General features: G+C 62.5%; 2 protein-coding genes across 3 annotated transcripts; one reads left to right on the plus strand and one right to left on the minus strand.

The window, feature by feature from the left end:
• The first annotated feature begins 8,952 nt into the window (after nucleotides 1-8,952).
• Nucleotides 8,953-10,240, plus strand: RPS21 (ribosomal protein S21). The gene is made up of 6 exons (XM_011374050.2): nucleotides 8,953-9,105; nucleotides 9,291-9,353; nucleotides 9,429-9,492; nucleotides 9,625-9,696; nucleotides 10,040-10,095; nucleotides 10,177-10,240. The coding sequence occupies exons 2-6, from the start codon at nucleotides 9,304-9,306 to the stop codon at nucleotides 10,184-10,186; spliced, it is 252 nt and encodes an 83-aa protein (XP_011372352.1). The 5' UTR covers nucleotides 8,953-9,105; nucleotides 9,291-9,303; the 3' UTR covers nucleotides 10,187-10,240.
• A 117-nt stretch (nucleotides 10,241-10,357) lies between these two features.
• CABLES2 (Cdk5 and Abl enzyme substrate 2) lies at nucleotides 10,358-20,215 on the minus strand. Of its 2 annotated transcripts, none has more exons than XM_011374054.2 (9): nucleotides 17,285-20,215; nucleotides 17,094-17,186; nucleotides 15,936-16,013; nucleotides 15,212-15,320; nucleotides 14,537-14,702; nucleotides 14,007-14,110; nucleotides 13,636-13,742; nucleotides 12,674-12,878; nucleotides 10,358-12,511 (listed from the first exon to the last, which is right to left on the minus strand). In XM_011374054.2, exons 2-9 carry the CDS (start codon nucleotides 17,120-17,122, stop codon nucleotides 12,371-12,373), a joined length of 939 nt encoding a protein of 312 aa, XP_011372356.1. In that variant the 5' UTR covers nucleotides 17,123-17,186; nucleotides 17,285-20,215; the 3' UTR covers nucleotides 10,358-12,370. The 2 variants fall into 2 exon arrangements, with proteins under 2 accessions (XP_011372356.1, XP_011372353.1); XM_011374051.2 differs by having other exon boundaries at nucleotides 14,507-14,702.
• Nucleotides 20,216-20,221: the final 6 nt, after the last annotated feature.

Raw genomic sequence — 20,221 nt, forward strand, 5'->3', positions numbered from 1 at the left:
CCTGGAGGACCCGAGGGGGCAGGCCCTGGGCTCCCCACCTGACCAATGCAGGCGAGGACGGGGACTCGGGGCCCCCCCTGCCGCCACGGGGGGTGCAGACGGTGCAGCTGCTGGGGCGCATCCTCGAAGGCTGAACACAACATCGCCGTGTGACCTGCACATCCCTCCTGGGGATGCTCAAAACTGACGCGGAGGTGTGTTCACACACACCCTGCACACGAATGCTCATCGCGCCAGAAGGCGGGGACGGCCCAAACGTCCATCAGTGGGCGAGCCAGCCGTGGAAAGGCACGGGTTTGGGTGCCTGCTGCAAGACGCTCCAGCCTTGGGGGGGTGCCCAGGGACCCGGCCCGGGACAGGATGGGGGACCCGAGTGAGCGGGGCTTCGGTGGGAGCGGATGCCTGTCAGGCCTGCAGGCAGAACAGGCGAAGCTTTCTCAGGGAGTCCCTGGACCACCCACACAGCGGCTGACCTCACCGGCAGGTCACATGCTTCCTGTGGGCACGAGGGAGGCAGGCCTGTGTTTAAGGCCATGGTGAACCCAAGACACCCAACCTTCAACGGGGGACTGCCCCAGCCTGGAGCCTGAGACACCACGGGGTCCTCTCTGCAGAGAGGGCTGAGTCCCGGCCCCTCCCGTCCTGTCTCCAGCGAGTGCCTGCCAGCCGCTGGTCACTGTGCCAGTCAGCCCGCAGGCTTAAACCCCCGAGGCCTGACGGTGAAATCCACCTGCCCCCAGGAGGCCTGACTGGGGGGTCCCCTAGGGTCACTGGCACTTTGAGTATAAGTAACACTCTAACTCACTTCCATCTAGAGTCGCCCCAATTTCATGAAAAGAGGCTCGAAAATACTAGGAAGGTAGGGGAAAGGCAGGGGGTCCCCAACCAGATGGGCAGGGCTGGCCTGGGAGAAGGGAGGTGGGCCAGGTGATGAGGTCCCCCTCCAGGATCCCCCAGGTCCCCCGCTTGGGTGAAGGGGGGGTGGTGGGTGGGCTCAGCTCGAGTTTCCACATTTGTGAAACCTTGGTCGAGATCTGGGGAGATGCCGCCTGGGGGACCTACGCACGACAGACTTGGAGGCCCCACGGGGCTGCGGGGCTGGGCTCTGAGAGCTGAGAGCCCTGGCCCCTCCTGGGCTTGGTGACCTGGGGGCTGAGGTGCCACCTCCCTGGCCCCTGAGCCACGGCTGATGTGACTTCCTGTGGCACCTCTGCCACCCCACCTGGGCCTCTGGCCACATGCCGCCCTGTGGGCCATCGGGGAGCTGGCGTCCCTGGTGCCCTCACGGCTGGGCCAGGCCAGCTTCTCGCGCATGTTCCCTCATGCAATGCTCAGAAAGTCCGGCTCGCAGAGGGCGACTGAGGGTCAGAGAGGCCGTGGCCTCCCCTGCCGGCCCCTGCACTGTGACGCCCAGGCCCTGTGCCACACTGTCCCCCACCCTGCCCTGGTCAGGAGCCTCCGCCGATGATCGCACCGGCTGCTAAGTCCTGGCCTTATCTCTCCCCCCAGCCCCGAAGGCTTGCTTGCGGCTGGACATGTGCCCACATGCTCTCTAGTATAGGCTGACGCCAAGTGTCCCCAACAGGTCCCGAGGCCCCGGTCCCAGGAAGCCAAGGTTAGCCGGGTCCTGCAGGAGGCTGAGGCGGACAGCCTCCGGGCCTCCCCTATCTCCATCAGGAATGCACCGGGGCCCCCATCCCTGCCCACCCAGGGGGAGGAATGTGGCAGAGGCTGCCGGGAGGGGAGGGGAGGGGAGCGGGAGGCGGGTGGTGGGGACGCCTCCGCCTCCCAGCATTCCCCGGGCCTCCCCACACCCATCCCCCGTGCCTGGCGCTCTGGGTCCTCCCGCCTTGGGCTGCAGGGACGCTGGGGTGACCGGTGTGAAGGGATGGCTCTTCAGCTGTTGCTGCATGACCCCATGGCCCCTAGAGGCCTTCGTCAGGGCCACTGCCCTTCGAAGCCTGGGCCCAGGTGCGCCGGTGTTCTGGGCCGGGACCCCCTGCAGGGCCGTCTGGCACTGTGGGTGCGGAGCAGCGTCCCTGGCCAGTGGCACCGTCCGCTCCCTCAGCTGTGGCAGCCCAGCTCTGCCCTGTGTCCTGGGGAACTGTCCTAAACTCTTCTGAGACGAGAGGCTTATGGTTCTGTTCCCCAGGTCGTGAGCTCCCCGGGGACAGGGACTGTCCGTCCTAAACACTGCAGGGCCAGCGCCCACCCTGGGGCCCACGACGGTCTCCGGCCTCATATGGCCGCCTGCCCACAGCCACTGGCACAAGGTCTCGGCAGGTGGAGAGGCCCTGCTGGACGCCCGGGGCCTCAGAGCCCCCGTGTGACGGGTGGGAGGGAGAAGAGCCTGGGGCCAGACAGGCCCGGGCCAGGCCCACCCACCGGGTGGAAGTCTGGGTCCCGGCCTTTTCCGCCCTGGCTGGCGGGCCGGGCAAGCCTTTGCTTCTGGGCAAGTTTCGGCAGCTGCCGACGCACGCAGCTGGCCGGGTGCTGGGTTGGGGCCCGGGGAGCAGGCCCTGCCACTGCCCAGCGGCCCGAGGTCCGGGGCCACCCTCCCCTCTGGTCCATCCCAGGCCCCCATCTGGGTGTCACCGGGGCACGGAGGGGGGATGAGGGGCCCCGTTACTGCTGCTCTTGAGTGTGTGAGTCCGCAGTCCCACCGGTGACCCCCCTCACGGGCTCGGCGAGCGGGGTGCGGGGATGCGGGGGAGCGAGGCCCCCCACTCCAGCATGAAGGGCCCCTCGGTGGAGCTCCGTCTCACCTGTCCACGCTATGCCCCAGCGCTCGCTGTGACAAGGGGGAGCAACTTCCTCTCCCTCGGCCTCGGGGTCCTGCCCTGTGAAATGGGCACAGTAGCCACCTGCTCACGGGGTCACCGCAGGGCCTCAGTGGGGCCTGTGCCGGTGCCAGGCTGTGGTCAGGCAGCGACTTGCCGGCCCAGTTACAGGGGGAACCAGTAGGCGGAGCCTCCGTGGTCCCCTGCACACTGCCACGTGGCGGTTCCTGTGCAGGTCTGCGACGGGCAGGCTCCATCCTCCCCCAGGCCAGTGACTGTGCAATGCTGCCCATTCCCTGAAGAGTGACAAGGGCCAGTGCCTGAGGGGCACGCAAGGTCGCCCCCCAGGCGGACGGGCCGCGGACGGACAGCTGGACCCGTTTCTGTGGCACAGAACAGCGGCGGACGCGTGGGCACAGGGGTCCTCCCCGCCCCGTCTACCTGTCCCCAGGTGCACACGCAGAGCAGCCTTTCACAGCTCGTCACCCCTGCCAAGGCCCCTAGCCGCCCACTTCCTGTTGAACCTTCCACCTCCTCATGGGGAAAATGAGGACCAGAGAGCCCGGCCAGGGGTCCAGGCTCCTTCTGTGCAGCGGCAGAGGTCAGCTGGGAGCTGGGATCGGGCCGAGTCTGCGTCTGGGGCCTGCGGCCAGCTTAGGCCAGTTACGCCTGGTGGGGTGCGTCCTGCAGCCAGCCCCTCAGCCTCCTCCCTCTGACCTGAAGCTCCACCCAGCTTGGCTGGACCGTCCTGGCCTCTGGCCAGCAAGGCGAGCCCTCGGTGTGGCTGTGGGACAGGCCAGCTGGACGCACTGTGTGCCTGGGACGGAAGTGCCTCCTTTCCTGTCCCTTGGCTCTGTCCTCTGTAGCCAGCCCCCCAGGAGGGGTGGGGCAGAAGATGGGGTGTCTCGGGTGTTTCCCACCTCGAGTGTCTCTCCTGGGGTGGCCGGACCTCCAGGTGGACTCAGCGCCCAGCTCCAGCACCTTGACCTGTAACCGTGGAAGGGTGGTGGGAGCCTCCTGGGAGCTGGGTGGGAAAGGGGACTGGCCCCGCCCCCAGACCCTGCCCCAGCGCCAGCGTGGTCAGCAGGGAGCCCTGCCCGCGCGGTGGACACGGATGGGGAACTCCGGGGCTGGGCCCTGCAGGGGTCGCGGTCCTTATCGCGTGCAGGTCCCATCACGATGAAAACGTCGAATGCAGTGAAATGAACAAGGTAGTAAAACAAACGGCAGCATCAAGCAACACATCTGACATGAAGCGAACGGAGCTCAGGCCCCACGCCCTGGTCAGTCAGGCCTGGCCCACGGTCAAGGCTGCACGCCCGCCGTGACCCCTTGAGCCCCACCACACTGGGGAGGACCAGTGGCTGCCTGCGTCACTCAGACCGGAGCCGCCCCCTGAACAGCGGCTGGGAGGCGGTGGCCCCAGGACCTGCTTGGTGTGGTTCACTGAATCCGCACGCTCACACTGCCCAGGATCCCCTCTGGGGCAGGGACCCTGTCAAGAGCTCAGTCTTCTCTCAGCAGAATCAAGTGCAGGTGGGACAATCCGCATGGGTGGGAGCTTATCCCTTGGCCCTGACCCGCTGCTCACCCCGGTCAGGAAGGAAGTGTCCTGGTTTGAGGCTGTTCCCTTCCACACAATGCGTCTCAGGTCGGCCTGGCCCTGCCGGGCCCAGAAATAGCTGATCTGAGAGGAGGCGGGAGCCTCCCCTGGAGGGCTGCAGCGCCAGGTGCGACAGCCTCCTACCTGTCGGTGAGGTGAGCTCACAGGTGGTACTGGGAAGGGACAGGGCCGCTGCACAGACACCAACCACATGCACTGGCCACTGTCGTCTGTCTGGACAGCCTGAATTGGGACCGGTACAAGACTAGGGTGGTTACAGAGCAGCTTCTGAAGTCACCAGTCCAGGATTCGAATCTATCCACGTGAACTGGGGACACGACATACCAATGATGGCGATGGTGATGGCGATGGTAACCACGATAGTGACGGTGACAGTGGTGATGGTGATGATTGGGACAATGGTGATGATGGTGATGATAGTGATGGTGATGATGATGATGATAGGGACGGTGGTGATGATGATGATGGTGACGATGGTGATGATGATGGGGACGGTGGTGATGATGACGATGACGATGATGGGGACGGTGGCCATGGCGAGTGCTGCCATGCTGAGGGCCTACTGAGTGCCACAGCCTTTCTGAGCACTGCATGTGCGTGAATGCAGGTGACCCCAGGCCTGCGGGATGACTCCATCATCATTGCCCCTGACTGACAGCTGGGAGGAGGAGACAGCCATCTTGTTTAAGGTCACACAGCCAGGAGGAAGAGGGACAGCATGCGCTCTGCCTGTGATGCTGACATATTGGCAGTCGAGGTTGTGTAGAGCAGGCCCCCCTGCCCCCCGCCCCCGGCTGCGGACCAGTACCAGTCCCTGGCCTGTTAGGAACCGGGCCGTGCACATCAGGAGGTGAGCGGCGGGTAAACGAGCGAAGCTTCATCTGCATCTGCCGCCGCTCCCCAGCGCCAGCATCGCCGCCTCAGCTCCACTTCAGACCATCAGGCGTTAGATGCTCATAGGAGCCCCGCTCCCTGGTGCCACAAAAGCTGGGGACCGCTGTAGAGCACTTTGAGGGCAGGAAGAGGTGCATGTTCCGGAGTGGCCAGAGGGTGCTCCGGAACCCTGACTGGAACCAGCTGCTGATCTGAGTCCCTGACGGTCGCCCTGGGACTTGCCCACTCTGACGTGTCAAGTGCCAGGTCCTCCCCACTCCCTTCATCCCACCTGGCCTCTGGCTCTTCCCCAACCCGGAGACCCCTCAGCGGCAATTTACCCCCTGGGCGAGGCCAGGGGCCTGGAGCCCAGGGAGGGGACTCAGCCAAGTGGGCAGGGAGCAGACCCGCAGTCTCTGGCTTTGGGCCCCTCCCAGGGCTGTGTGCAGGGCCAGGTGCGGCTCTCGGACGCCCTGCAGTGGCTGCTGGGGACAGTGCAGGTGGGATATGGGGGCATTCCTCCCAGCTGCCAACATCTGGCAGCTTGCGGCCCCTCCCCCACAGGTGCCAGGAGGCCCTGCTGCTGAGGCCCTCTCTGCTCCCTCCAGGGACCACCCGCTCCTCCCTGTAGGGTCTGGGACTCTGGATGGCAGGGTTTCTTAACAAGGGCTCACCCAGATTTCACAGGCCCAGGGTTGAGGACCAGTTTCCCTTTGAAGACCTTGGCCTCGGGACCAGCCCAGGGAGAGGAGACTGTGGTGCCTATGCCTGTGCGCTCATGTGCCTGTGTGTCTTACGGTCTTAAACATTCGCTCTGATTGTGGTAGAATGTGTGACAGGAAACTTCTCGTCCGTTAAGTGTACATCTCGCTGGCATCACACTAATGACATACTACTGTTTGTGCTGCCCATCTTCAGAACTTTTTCAAACGCTACGCCCATTGAACACCACCCCCTCCTCTCCCTCAGACACTGGCACCCACAATTCCCTCCCTGATTTTGATGCTAAGTAGCTCATGTAAGTGGAATCATGCAGTATTTGTCTTCTCGTGGCTTGTTTCACTTAGCATTATGTCCTCAGGGTTCATCCATATGCCTGTGTCACAATTTTATTCCCCATCCAGGTTGCATGATGCTGTTTTACGCGCTTGCATCCTGTGCTCTCGTTCATCCGTCGATGGCCGCTTGCGTTGCTTCCACCGTCTGCTGCTGCGAATACGCAGCTGCGAACGCGGGTGTGCGAGTCCCGCCAAGACCCTGCTTTCAGTTTTTTAGGAAGGTATCTGAAGACGAATCGCTGCATCAAACGATGATTCTAGCTTTAACTTTTTGAGCAGCCGCCATGCTGTTTTCCATGGCAGCTGCACCATTTTACGTTCCCACCAACAGTGCACAAGGGCTCCCGTTCCTCCACGTCCTCGCCAGGGCTGTTTTTTTAATTTTTAAATGGATTCCATCCTAACGGGTGTGAGCCGTATCTTCACTGCAGTTTTGAGTTGCATTTCTCTGATTAGTGACGTTGACCATCTTTAAATATACTTACTGGTCATTTGTTTATCTTCTTTGGAGAGACACCTATTGGAGTTTTTTGCTTACTTTTGCATTTTTTTTTTTTTTTACTGTTTAGCTTTAGTTCTCTATTTTTCTAGATATTAATTCCTCATCAGATGTACTTATGATCTGCAAATGCTTTCTCCCTTTCTGTAGGTTGCCTTTTTACCGTCAATGGTTTTTTGATGCACAGATTTAAATATTTTCATCAACTCTTTTTCGTTGCCGTTGCCCGTGCCTTTGGTGATAGCTCTAAGAAACCACTGCCAAATCCAAGTTGTGAAGCTTTTGTCCTGTGTTTTCTTCTAAGGGTTTTATAGTTTTGGGTCTTTCATTCAGGCCCTTGATCCATTCTGAGTTAGTTTTTGTATGTGACGTGAGGCAAAGGTCAACTTCATGTGGATACTTAGTTCTCCCAGCATTGTTTGTGGAAAGGACGGTCCTTTCTCCCTTGGTCTTGATACCTTGTCGAAAATCCTTTGACCATCCATATGAGGGTTTATTTCTGGGGGCTCTACTCTGCTGAATACTCAAGGAAGACCCTCTGCAGACCTGCCTTTGCCACTCGCTCCTTTCTGGTGCTCTGGTACCGGGCAGCCTGTCTCTTGCCCTCCAGCTACGGAGAAACCCTTGGCGCCAGGCCCAGCACCCAAACGCAGATGCGGGAAGGTCGGCCGTGCCAATCCCCAACCACAAACGGAAATCGTTTTGTCCACGTCACGTCTGTGCACGTGTTGGGAGCATATAGCACACACCCCAGGCTACAGAACGGGATGGCCTTCCCGAAAGGCCTGGCCTCAATGACCTCACGCCCAGAACCCAGTGGAGGCGACTGCAGAGACCCTGCCCACACGAACGCTGGCTTCAAGGGGGTCTGCAGCCTCAGCTCCCACCAGGCCCAGATGGTAAATCCTATCAGAGCCACGCTGACATTGGCAGGGAGTCAAACGGGGTGCCGAGAGGCCAGGGTGAGGATCATTTACATTCAGTCAAACTTGTCCCCCACTACAGGCAGTTCCAGAGGGAGCACCGGCACCGCCAGGGACAGCCCCTGCCACCCAGAACTAGACGTGGGCCCGGGGAACCTGTGGGAGCCCACTGGAGGATGAGGGCTTGCCAGGCAAAGGGGATTCCTGGGGCTCGGCCTCGGGCAGCGCCTACAGGGCAGGCAGGCGATACATGGTCTCAAGCCTGTCAACGGGCCTCCTATTTCCTCCAGAGACAAGCCCCAAGTGGACGTTTCTGCCCAGGGGCTGCTGCGCAGCACGGGAACGCCGGGCAGGGACTCCGGGAGGCCAGGTCCGCAGGCAGCGATGTTCAGGCTTTTTTTTTTTTTTTTTTTTTAACAAATCAGGGTAATTGACAAAAGGTATCTGGCATCAGTAGTAAAGATTTTAACCATCATGAACTACAAACATGGAGAAGACGAAATACTGGCTTGGTAAGTCCTTTCTATTCTTCATTACTTGGGCTTTTGTAGGAGGTTTTAAACATACAGAATCCGGCGTTCTTCACTAATGGGTCTTGGCAGCAGGGCCGGGCCTGGCATAGGCCCTTGTCCGTCACTGCCGCTCTGGAGGACGGGGGAGGTGCTGGGGGTAGCGGAAGGCGCGGGGCCAGGGCTGTGGGTGTGCCTTGTTCTTTCCTCCTCCGCCTCGGTTTCCGCCCCGAGGACCCCGGCACCAGCTCCGCCGCCCGCCCCGACCGTCCCTCGCTAGGGCCCGGCTCTCTGCACCGCCTGCCCTGGTCATCAACCTTCGCAGGGCCAGGTCTGCGTCTGCCACCCCGACAGACAGCGCCCAGGGCACTGCTCGTGCCCAAGGCCACTCGTTCGCACTGCGCCCGCCCTCGCCGACCGACGCGGGGTGACTGGGCGACGGGGAGCCGGGACCCGCGGCGCAAAGGGGTCTCCGGCCCTCCAGGCCGCCAAGGCCGCCTCCGCCCCTCGCGCGGCGGGGACCCTAGCTGCAGGCAGCACGCGCGCAGGGCTCGGGGCCTGCCCCGCCCGCCCGGGAGCGGGAGCGGGCGAGTCGGCGCGGTCGCCGGCACCCCTCGCTACCCCAACCAGGGGCCGCAGACAGACGCCTCAGGCCCCGCCCCCGCGCCGGGCCGCCGGAAGCGGAAGTGCGCCGGGGCGGTCGGGCGAGCTCCGCGCAGACTCGCCGCGGCGCGCCGGGACCCGGAAGCACTCGCCGAGGCCCCGCCCCGCCCGCCAATAGCGCTGCCGGGGGACGCGGCTCTTCCTTTCTGCGCTCGCGCTCGTCGTGGTGGTTTCAGGTAGGTGGCGCGGCCGGTCGCCGGCTCCGCGGGCTCCCCGGGAGGGCACCGGGTGTGCAGGACCAGGCGGGGGCGCGGGGGCCGCGTGGTCGAGGGCGCGGGGCGGGACGCGGCGCGGGGACTGGAGTCGGGGCCGGGGCACGCGGACACGGTCCGGCCTCACGGCGCCGCGCGGGGTCCCGTAGGCGCGCCGTCGACATGCAGAACGACGCCGGCGAGTTCGTGGACCTGTACGTGCCGCGGAAATGGTGAGCGCCGCCCCCGCCCCCACTGCGCCCCTCCCTCAGCTCCCCTCCCCGCTCACTGCGTCCCCTGCCTCGCAGCTCTGCCAGCAACCGCATCATCGGCGCCAAGGACCACGCGTCCATCCAGATGAACGTGGCCGAGGTGAGCTCGGCGGTGGGAGGGCCTCTCTGGGGAGCGAGGTCTGGGCCGGCCTGAGCTGTTGAGCCCCAAACCCCAGACTTAGAGCTGTAGGCGCTTAAACGCTATTTTGTGATTCTCATTTTTGACTGACAGGTTGACAAGGTGACAGGCAGGTTTAACGGCCAGTTTAAAACCTACGCTATCTGTGGGGCCATTCGCAGGATGGTGAGTGTCCCGGGCTTGGCTCCCCAGGGGCCTTTGAAGGGGGCGGCCCCCTGTGGCTGGAGCGTGCTGTTTGTCCCTTTCTGGGGGTGGGAAGGGTGCTTAAAGGCTCCAGATAGCCGTGCCTCCCTGAGCAAACGCTCCAGTGCGCCTTTACCTGGGAGCTTCCCAGTTCCCACAGGCCCGTCTCCACGGACACCCCCGTCCCTCAGGTGTGAGGCCACGCAACTGGGAGAGTGCCCTCCGCAAGTGCTGTGTTCAGTGGGGACAGCGGTGTGGCTGGGTAGTGTGTTCCTGGTGGATCTCCTGCCAGCAGGGAACATAGTCCCAATGTGCTTTTTCCTAGGGTGAGTCAGATGACTCCATTCTCCGACTGGCCAAGGCCGATGGCATCGTTTCAAAGTAAGAGGGCTCGCATTTGGGCACGGAGACTCAGGACTTCTCCGGAGACAAGGTGTTAATGTTGTTTTTCCTTTTGTGTAGGAACTTCTGACTGGAGAGGACCACAGATATGGAGCATTTGTCATAAATAAATAGTGAAAACCCACTCACGTTGGTTGGTTTTGTGCTGGTAGGCGCGCTCTGGGCTCTGGAGGGTCAGGGCTGACATTTTGCTCTGAATTGTTGACAAGGAGGGGCTGGTCAGCTGAGACAACCTATGAAATATGCTACAAAACCAAATTTTACTTTAAAGCACAAATACAAACAACTGTGACATGTGACTTAGCATTGAGGTCAGATAGTTGCATAATGCACATTAAAAATCCACACGCTACTGGGTTCCCGAGGGAATGGCACCAGGCCCGTGGACACCCCTCAGACGCCTGGGCTTGTTCTAGAGAATGACGATTCAGGCTGACGTTTGGCTTAAATACTGGCTTTGCTGCAGTGATCCGAGTATCACAGTGGCAGTTCTTAACATTACTAAAAAGAACACACTAACAGGTTACAGATGGGTTTGGTAAACTAAATCAACTACATAAATATGCAAACTTAAATTACTGTATCGGTATTTCTAACATCCATGTAGAAATTCCCAAGGATGTGCGTCCTTTGAGGCTAAATTGTAAACCAGGACATTTCAGAAGTCCCTTAATGCGCTTGTAACGTGGAAGTATCCTTGAGATGCTGTGGTGGCAGGACAGGTTGCTTTCCAGAAGAAAGTGGCCTGGGGCCTAGCAGCTTTCATCCCCCATTCCATCTCAGATGCACGCAGGTTGGGGGCTGTCTTGGAGAGGAGGGAGGCACTCCACAATAAATAAGGTTAGAACGCAGGCTTGGGCTCTGTCCTGCAGCGACCTTGGCCTGACAGAGGCTGAGGAAGGGGCAGGAGCAGCAGGCCTGCACCTTCGCTGGGGCTAGACTGAGTTGCTGGAAGATGGGTTCTATGATGAATAAATTGGCCTCTTCCTCAGCAAGAGCACCAGTCCACACAGAATACAGTGTGGGGCTCTCCCAGAGCCCCTCCAGTGACAAGTTTATAGCACAGTGGAGAAACAGCTTAATGGCCCAGCCAACATGGCCGTTTTCAGACCAGCTGACCCCGGTCCTCGGCTGCGTGTTTCCGGTGGGGTGGCAAGCCTGGGAGCTTGAGAACACGACCTGTGTAAGAATGACAGCCCTGGAAAAGCTGAATGTGGGCCCTGGTGACATGCTGGGCCTGGACATCACAGAAGTGACGGCCACCACCCCTTGGGGTCTGCACCTGCCAACTTCCTACCTCAGGAGAAAATGGCGTTGCTGTTGACCCTCGGGAAGGTGATGTGTGGAGTGCGGGGCTGCGAAGCCGTCAGTCTTCTTTCCGCTTGAGGGTCAAGCGTGGTTTCAAGTCACAACTTCACACATTTAACCAGTTTTTGTTCCCTTAACCAACAGCAGAATCTCAAGTGACAACAAATCTGTCTTACTCCGTGACTATTGCTTAGGGAGATCAAAAGCCAACAATGCAGTCATCTGAAGGTTGACTGTCAAGGACCAACAGTCTTCCCGCTGAAGGGACAGACAGTGTCCCTGGGGGATGGGCCAGTATCTGCAGAGAGGCCGGTAGGGGCGCAGGACACTCAAGCATCAGGATTTCAGTGACCCGACGCTTGGAAGAACGGGTCCAAGAGTGAAGACGGCCAAACAAACCAGGAGTCTGCTCGCTGGCTTCAGCTGTCGCTGGAGCTCTGCTCACGGACGCAGACGGCGGGGACGGGGGCCAGGCCACGGGGGTGGGAGTGTGTTCCTCAGCGCTGTTTCCACACCCCAAAATCTGAAATAGCCCAGATTAACGTTTCGATGCGTTAACGCCAGCGATTTCAGCATGTCCAGCAGCATCTGGACACCCAGGTCACCGTGACGCGAATGCCGTGGTGGTGTTTGTGAAAGGCAACGCCGAGGAGACGCCATGACGTCAGGATCCACGTGACGTGAGTCAAGGGTTCTGACCAGACCGGTCTCAGGCATGTGAGAAAAGACATGGTCAGAGCCCACGTCCTGTGCACGTGACAAGGCAAGAATGTTCTCAGCAATACCACGGTGGTGTGCGGTGTGCTCTGGAACGCAAGCCACGTCCCTCCGGGAAGCGAGCGTGTTGGGAAGGGCCGGCTCGTCCGGCGGGAGGGGTGGCAGTGGGGTGGGCCGCGGCTGTGCCCGGGTCCACGCGTGTGGGTGCTGAGCGGGCGGGCGGCCTGGGCTAGAACTGCTGGGTGAGGCGTCTGTAATGAGGTAACACCTGCGTCTCGGGAAGATACAGGGCCAGTTCCAAGGCCACGAGCACTGTGAACTCAAACCCAATCAGATCCCGTCTGTTGAATCGAAACCTTTCTTCCAACTTCTGCGTCGAGAGAAAGAGAAGGGTCAAGCGGGGTGAGCACACTTGGGGGGGCATCGGGCCCCATTCCAGGTGGAGCGGTGGGCAGCGACCACCCACCCCACGGGTGGTGCCCGGCAGCACTCGCAGGCAGGCGGCGGGGCGGGGCAGGGCGCGCAGACTCACCTCGATGAGCTGCTTCACCTCGTTCTTGCGGAGGTCGCTGCTGATCTTGGCGGCCAGCAGCACGCAGGCGCCCGCGCACAGCTTGCGGTTCTGCTTGTTGAGCTTGCCCTGCAGGACGAGCTTCTCGAAGTACACGTAGGCCATGGACACGGTCCCGGGCTCCAGGCTGCACTCCTCGGACAGGTTCCGCATCTCCCGTTTTAAACTGTGGGTTTGCAGAGAGCCAGGTGCCCACAGGGCCAGGAAAAGCCACCCTCTCCCTGCTCCAGGATAGGCCTTGGGGCTGTCATGGCGCTAGTCCCTCCAGGTGGCGTGGCCCAGCACCAGGGCCCACAGCCTGGTGGGCAGGCAGCAGGCTGGTCTTGGGCTCCACTTGGCTCTTGGCTGGGTCTCTTGGCACCTCCCAACTATACCAAGCGGCCCACACTGTCCTCGAAGGGACACCATAGAGAACAGAATCTCTGTTCTGTGGCACCAAGGGGATCACAAGTACACAAGTGCTAAGACATGGTTGTGCTGAGGTGGCACCTGGACCACTTGTAGAGCCCCCAGAGCTGCTGAGGTGGGGGTACCAGTGGGACAAGGCAGGGCAGGACCCCCGCGAAGGGCAGTAACGGGAACCCTGCCTGGGTCAGTAGCTCTGCCACCTGCTCACTGTGGGGCCGAGTGCAAGCCGCCTTGGAGCGTGAGGGCCTCATCTACCGCATAGCGGTGCCCACCTCACGGCTGTCGTGGGCTGTCATGGGCCCCAGTGAGGAGGGTTCAGTGGGCTCAGCCAGCACAGGTGTGGGGCTGGGGGGCTGCTCTGGGCCTGGTCGCAGGGTAGGAGGGCCGCCTCTGGGTTTGTTGGGAATCTAGGGGAACGGGAGAAGGCCCGTGGGACCCCTAGGGTAACACGCATCAGAAGGTTTCTGGGGGGGTCCCGTGGGGGCGGGGCGCAGGGACCTGCTCCGTCCCCTTACCTCCTAATTTTGCTCAGCGTCAGCCTGACGTGTGGGAACTTCTCCCGGAAGGTCTCGTTCATGTCCTTTTTGAGGTCGGAGGGCTTCACGTACTCTATCACTGTGGTCTGCAAGACAGGGCAGCAGCTAGGGCTGGCCGGCCTGGCCTGCCAACATGGTGCCCTGTGGCTTAGAGGCACCGCAGCTGGGGGCACGAGCCTCAGGGCAGAGGACACTAGCGCTGGGCGGGTCCCAGGGTGGCATGGCCAGCATCGTTCTGGCCGGCTGTGTGCCCCCTCCCCTAGGCGCTGCTGGTGTCCCCGGGGGTGGAGGGCGCGTCGGCCCTGCCCTGGAAGTGCCAGGTGTGAGGCCTGGCAGCGGTCTCGCCGTACCATGTAGGATGCGAAGATGAGGACCCGCTTGTGCTTGCCACAGGGCCACTGTGGGTCATCCAGGAGGTTGGGGTTGTACTCCAGGGCGTCCCCCACGTCGCTCCCTGCAAGCAGATGGCAGCCCTGAGATACCACGAGCCCTGAGCGCTGGTCCCTGGCTTCGGCCGACCCAAGCCTGAGCAGAACCTGCCAGTGCCCAGGGAGCAGTGGGAGCTGAGGGCGTCACTGGGGGATGGGGTGATGCTCCCAGGGTCCGCAGGCCTCGGGTGGACACGAAGCTGACGAGGGCGGACAGCCACACCCGCCCCACCCATGCGTGGGCATGGCTCCTCCCCACTGCCCGCCTGGGCGTCTGTCCCACTGTGAGCCCCTTCTTTCCCTGGGCAGTGCCCCGACCCCACACCCCAAGCTCATCTCTGTCTGGACTGAGGACTGTGGGCTCGAATGAGACCCACTGCTCTGCTGCTAATTGGGGTTCCCGGCTCGGCTGGCATGGCCACCTGTCTCGCGCCCTGGGCTCAGTAGGGCACCTAGTTCTGTGCCGGCTGGCGCTGACTTGGCGGTGGCCGGTTTGTGTCTTGACCCCGGCAGAGCCCGGGAGACGCTGGGCCGGGGCTGGGGTGGCGGGCCATGGCTGTCTGTCTTGAGCGCGACCAAGGCGTTGGTGGGGTACAGGAACTTGGCATAAGAGACGACCTGCAAGGGCAAGGGCATCAGGGTTCCTCCTGCTCATTCCAGGTCCCATGGGCCCTCCCGAGAGCAGAGGTCAAAGCAGGCTCTGCTGTCGCCTCTCTGCTGCAAGAAGCACCACACGGACGCTCCCCCATGCAGATAAGGGAGGGACGCGGCAGCTTAGACCATCGAGGGCTAATGCTCCCGGGCAGCCCAGAGCTGGATGCCGCTCGCTCGATGTCGTTCTCAGCAATAAAAACATTCCAGAATGTCAGCCCCACCACGCCTTATCTAGCACCTACAGCACAAGGTTCTCCCTGCCTCTGAAGCCCCGGACCCCCGACCAGCAGCACAGAGGGGGCACCCTCATCCCTGGCTGCGGGGCGAGGTGCCGGGGCCACTCTGAAGGGCCGTGCGGCTTGCAGCTGACCCGTTGTGTTTCAGGAGACTAAACCGAGACACGACTTTGGTGCGAGTCCTCCACAAACGTGAGCCCCGCGCCCGCCCACGCGTGGACCCGCATCGGCTCTTGCCTTTCCGTCTGCTCCCAGCTCGACGCCTTCCAACTCAAACACCATCTCGGAAGAAACGGACACGCCACCGGACGGATGCCTCTGCTTCTGGCTGTCCACCCTCAGGTCACTGCAGTGCACAGGACAGGAGAGCTGCTGGGCCCCCTCTGTCCCTCCAGCAGGCGGGGGAGTGGAGCCTCGGGTGGCAGGTTGCCCATCTCTGCACCCATGATGCCCACCCAGGCACCAGCTGCAGCGGGCCCCCTCAGAAGGGCAGTGGCGCTAGCACTGCCAGGGACACGGGGAAGGACTCCCGTCCTACGAGCTGTGCAGTCCCAGGCACTTCCTGTTAAAAGGCTGGCTGGCAGTGAGTGGCACAGCCCCGGCCGCAGCTCCACCCCGGTCTGCGCTCGACGGGTGTGCCCCGCCCCCGCAGCCACGCGGGGCAGGAGGCTTCCCCACGACTGGCTGTTTTTCTATCAGGTCATACGGTGCCATCCCCACCCTAACAGCCACCTGCAGGACACAGCTGCCAGGACCGGTCACAAGGACTCATGGCAGGGTCTCCATGAGAAGGAATGTCCCAGGACCGACATTTAGGCAGCTCAAACAAAAGGATGGGCACACCCCCTCCCACAGAACCAGAAAATGGCCTTCGGGGCTCCGAGAAGATTCGATGCAAGCCAATTTGCTGACCGCCACGTGATGCTGCAGAGCACGGCCCATGCGTCCCCGGGCCACTCACCTGACCCGCAGGCCTTCTCCATAGGGCAGGACCGAGAAGGCCGCACACAGGGACCGCTTGGCGCAGATCAGCACAATCCTGGGCGGCGGGGGGGGTGGCAGGTTCAGAACAGGCGGCGGGGGCTCTTGGGGGGGGTCCTTCCCACCTAGACTTCAATGACGGGAACTGCCCCAGGTGTCCAGGGCACTCGCTGGTCCCCTCCATGTAGCGAGCTATACAGGGAGGGCCACCTGGCCCCATGTGGCAGAGGAGGCCCAGAAGTGGGACCGCCTCACCCAGGAAAGGCCAGGTTTCAGAGGACACAGGCAGCAGCGTGTGCCCAGGGGACTGTGCGGTTCAGGGAGCACCTCAGCCGTCGGGAGCAGTCAAAACGCACCCCTCTGACCTGAGCCAGACACCCGCGAGGCGGCCGTGCGTGGGCGCACACAGCAGGGAGGGGGGCCCTTCTCCCCTGCGACCAGCTCTGCCTGGCCTGGCCCCGGCCCGGCAGCGGGCACAGCAGCGGAGACTCCCCGCCTTCTCTGGCTGGGATGACTGGGCACTTGGTGCCCACTGAGGCCAGCCCAGAGCCTGCTTCTCGTGGCGGGGGATCCGGGACTATCCAACCGACAGTCACCGCTGGGAAGGGCAGGTGCCTGGAGTGTGGCCTCCAGTGGAAAGGGGAACAGTATGGAGACCCTCTGGAGCAGGGTGACGAGCTCAGACACCTCGGGGCTGGCAGAGTGTGCTGTGAGGAACAGGTGACAGGAACGGCCCCCACTCGGCATCTGCAGACACTGAGCTCAAGGGCCGTGCCTGGCCACCTGCTGCCAGTGCGCCCTGGGCTGGGGCAGCCGCATCTGGGATTTAGCCCAACCCCCTCTGTGCTTCCCAAATGAAACCCAGCCCTCCTCTCCCGGACACGGTCCGCGCTGTGCCCGCCCGTTCTCGGGGTCCCTTCATTTGGCACTCCTACTCCAGGCTGGTGTGCCTAGGGTTCCGGGGCAGGCCGGGGCAGTGGGCACTCGTTTAATGTGGAGGGGGGCCCACTTGTAAAGGGCCACGGATGAGCCATGGGCTGGGCACCGCCCTCCCTGTGGCCCGGGGCAGGACGCGGGCCCCCGCCAGGTCGGAGGGAGGACACGGCCGGCAGCCTCATGTTGGTGGCCACGCCGGTACCTGCTGTTCTTGGTGTCATACTGCCGCATGTTCTTGATGAAGTGGGTCTTCTTCAGGCCCTTGTGCCTGGGCGACCCGGATATGTGCTTGGTTCTGCAGGTGAGAAACAGGTCACTTGTCCCTGCTGGACCCTCTGTGGCCCCAGCGTGAGTGGCTGTGGAGCTCTTAGAGGGGAGTAGGGGGACACTCACCGCTGAACCGAGGTGCATCCCGCCGCATCTTCCAGGAACTCGAGGGAGCAGCGCTGGGAAGCGACTCGCCTTCTGTAAAGACGGCACAGGGCCTCAGGCGGGGCCGGGAGACGTGCAGGATGAGTGAGTCAGGTAAAGGGGCCCAGGCTAGAGCGGCAGCCCAAGGACTGGCCAGAATGAGGGGTAGGGCGCAGGAGAGGGGGCCTCTGTAGGCCAGTGTGCTGCCCCCTCAGCGGGCAGCAAGAGGGTCCTGTCGGGCAGACACAGCACCCTGAGGCCGGGTGAGGGCTGACCCTGTGATGCGCGATGGGGCAGGTCCTGCTCCCAGAGGGTGCCAGGCTGGAGGTGGGTGCACAGGGCTCTGCGGGGAAAGGAAAGCACCCAGGGAGAAGGGGGCCCCTGGAGGAGTCTGCCCCGCCGCCCTGAGGCTGGGCTCAGCGGCCCCAGGTGGCTTTCGTGGGCTCATTTCCTCAGGTGATTTCCCAGGGGCGCGTGCCGGCTCCGCACTGGGACCTCATTTGCTGAGTGAGGCCAGCAGCTGCTCCCTGGCCTGCCCCTCCCCGTTAACTCCCGGTTACTGCAGGGAAGGTGCTGTCCATGTCACCAGCTTAAAGGCCACTCCCTGTTGGTCTCACATATCTCCGTCTGGCCTCCTTGTCTTCCCTTCCCTGTAAGTGCTTCCTACACAGACTCCATCGTCACAACTTCACGAGCTGGGCGTGACCTTTTGGACCAGAGAGCGAAGCTGGCTGCTGCAGTCAGCGCCCGTGCAGGGCTTTGTGCCGCAGCCCCAGTCCCTGAGGGGCACCGATGTGCGGCGTGTCGTGGAGGAGGATGCGGAGGCCTGAGGGCCAGGGGAGCTCCTGAAAGCCTGTTTCCGACCCAGCTGGAGAAGCCCAGAAACCCACCTGCTTGTGTGTTAAGTGAACAGCAACGAAATGAAAACAAACGCCGCGCTAGAAGTTCCAGAGGTAAAATCAGGGTCCTGATGACTCGCTCACGAGCTTTAGGGACCGCACTGACCGTGGCGAACAAAGTCCCCATGGATTATGCACCCTGACCCTCCCTGGGCCACCTGGGTGTGACAGGTCTTTGCTTGGCTGGCCCTGGCCACTGCCACCCTCGCTGAGCCCCAAAGAGTCACTGGACCTCACGACAGGTAGAGCTGAACGCAAACCTGTTTCACGGAGGAGCAACCAGAGGCTCAGAGACTGTGCCACCTGCTCAAGGCCACTGAACTACTCTGACGGAGCTGGGATTGCAGCCAGGTCTGTTCCCAGAGCCTGGGTCAAACCACTGTGCTCACGACACAGCCTGCAGGACGTGAACCTCAGAACCCTCTGCGCCCTAGCATACAAGAGACCCTCGAAGTCTAAAGCCAGCGGCCGCCCTTGCTAGGCTGGCCACGCCTCCTGCAATCAGCAGCGAGTCTGTGGGCTTAGACCTGGGAGCACAGAGAAGAATGGACAGTCCCCAACCTGGGGGTCGGCCCTGGGCCAGCCACCTGTCAGGGGAGGGGAGTGACCCTCAGGCATAAGGCAGGGCCCTGAGCTCAGCAGTAGAGCCCGAAGAAGGTCAGATTCTGCACAAGTGCAGCCCTGAGGGCAGGAAGGACATCTGAATGAGGACGTGAAGGTCAAGGAGGAGAAAGAGGCTCACTGCACGGGCCAGGCAAGGGGTGGAGGAACACGGGCTGTGCTGGGTGCAGCTGGGTGTGGGGAGACCCAGGGCACCCTGACTCACACCACACCCGGGCCTGTCCCAGGGTCCTCCCGGGGTCAGCAGCCCCTCCCAGCAGCCGGGCTGGCCGGGCAGGCTGCTGTCTCCTACACAGGGCCTGGCCCACAACAGGGGCGCCCAAACCAGCTGCTGAGCAGATGGCCTCAAACGACACGTGGTCCGTCCAGGAGTCACGGGCACGACTGAGACCACGGGTCAGTGGGCCGAGCGCAAACATACCCGCAGGGGCCTCTGGACTCAACCCTCCCTCCAAAAGGCCCTCCCTGCCCTCGCCTGCCTGAGGGCGGGGGGCTGGAGCTCTGCTGCCAGTGCAGCCACGATGGCCTCCCGTAGCAGGGGCCACCTTTGGACCCCAGGGGGCGGGGGCTGTCTGGAGGCCTTGGCCCACTCGTGCAGGGCACTGCCGGGCACCCGTGCAGGGCTCAGCGCTCGGCCCTCCCCGCACACCTCCGAGGGCACTGGCCCACCCTGCAGCTCTGTCCCGCAGGTGAAAGGCCAACCTGGCCTCTGAGAAGGCACCGTGACAAGTAGCCGGTCCAGGCCGCTGGGCCCAGGAACGAGTCACTCCTCAGGGTGAGGGCTGTGGTAGGGCGACCCCCGGGTCCGGAGGCAGGGGCCAAGTAGGCGGGGTCGCCGGGGGCCAGTGCTCAGGGGGACTGGAGCTGCAGCTCCGCTTCTGGGAGAAGGGAAGGGGAGGCTGGCTGCTGGGGGGGGCGGGCTGACTATGCGGGCAGCGGGCATGGACAGCACGGGCAGAGCTCAGGGGTGGACACTGCTCTGGGGTGGGCTGAGGGGTTCCTGGAGATGAAATCAGGGCGGAGGAACAATGGCAACCTGGGACATGACCGGCCCAGGGGCGGGGAGCTCAAGACAGTGGGCGCAGGGGGCAGTAGGGAAGTTTGGAGGACCAGCAGGGACCAGCGGCCGAGGTATAGAGGACGAGAGATCTGGCCTGGCACAGATGTCATAGTGCAAGGAAGCCCCTGGGCCACACAGAGGGGTCACCCACTGGGGTGAATAAGGGGCCATAGGAGGGGCCGCTGAAAGTTGCTGTGGAGGGTGGAGAGCTGATAAGACTGGGCTGGGAAGGGGTGGCTCACGGCTGGCGAAAGCCCGGCGAACTCTGAGACACCTGTTCAGGGGGCTGACAAGGCCAAGAGGACCCTGATCCCACATTCGGGGGCTGGTAGCTGACCC

The sequence above is a fragment of the Pteropus vampyrus genome, unplaced genomic scaffold, assembly GCF_000151845.1.
Source record: "Pteropus vampyrus isolate Shadow unplaced genomic scaffold, Pvam_2.0 Scaffold239, whole genome shotgun sequence".
Taxonomy (NCBI): domain Eukaryota; kingdom Metazoa; phylum Chordata; class Mammalia; order Chiroptera; family Pteropodidae; genus Pteropus; species Pteropus vampyrus.

What these genes read in the sequence shown, in the direction of transcription:
- RPS21 (XM_011374050.2), top strand. Translation starts at nt 9,304, where the DNA reads ATGCAGAACGACGCCGGCGAGTTCGTGGACCTGTACGTGCCGCGGAAA. An exon ending in TCCAGATGAACGTGGCCGAG is followed by an intron (nt 9,493 to 9,624) that starts GTGAGCTCGGCG and finishes TTTGACTGACAG; the next exon opens with GTTGACAAGGTGACAGGCAG. An exon ending in GTGGGGCCATTCGCAGGATG is followed by an intron (nt 9,697 to 10,039) that starts GTGAGTGTCCCG and finishes GCTTTTTCCTAG; the next exon opens with GGTGAGTCAGATGACTCCAT.
- CABLES2 (XM_011374051.2), bottom strand. Translation starts at nt 17,122, where the DNA reads ATGCGGCAGTATGACACCAAGAACAGCAG. An exon ending in AGCTGGGAGCAGACGGAAAG is followed by an intron (nt 14,703 to 15,211) that starts GCAAGAGCCGAT and finishes TTGCCCTTGCAG; the next exon opens with GTCGTCTCTTATGCCAAGTT. An exon ending in ACGCTGAGCAAAATTAGGAG is followed by an intron (nt 12,879 to 13,635) that starts GTAAGGGGACGG and finishes GCAAACCCACAG; the next exon opens with TTTAAAACGGGAGATGCGGA.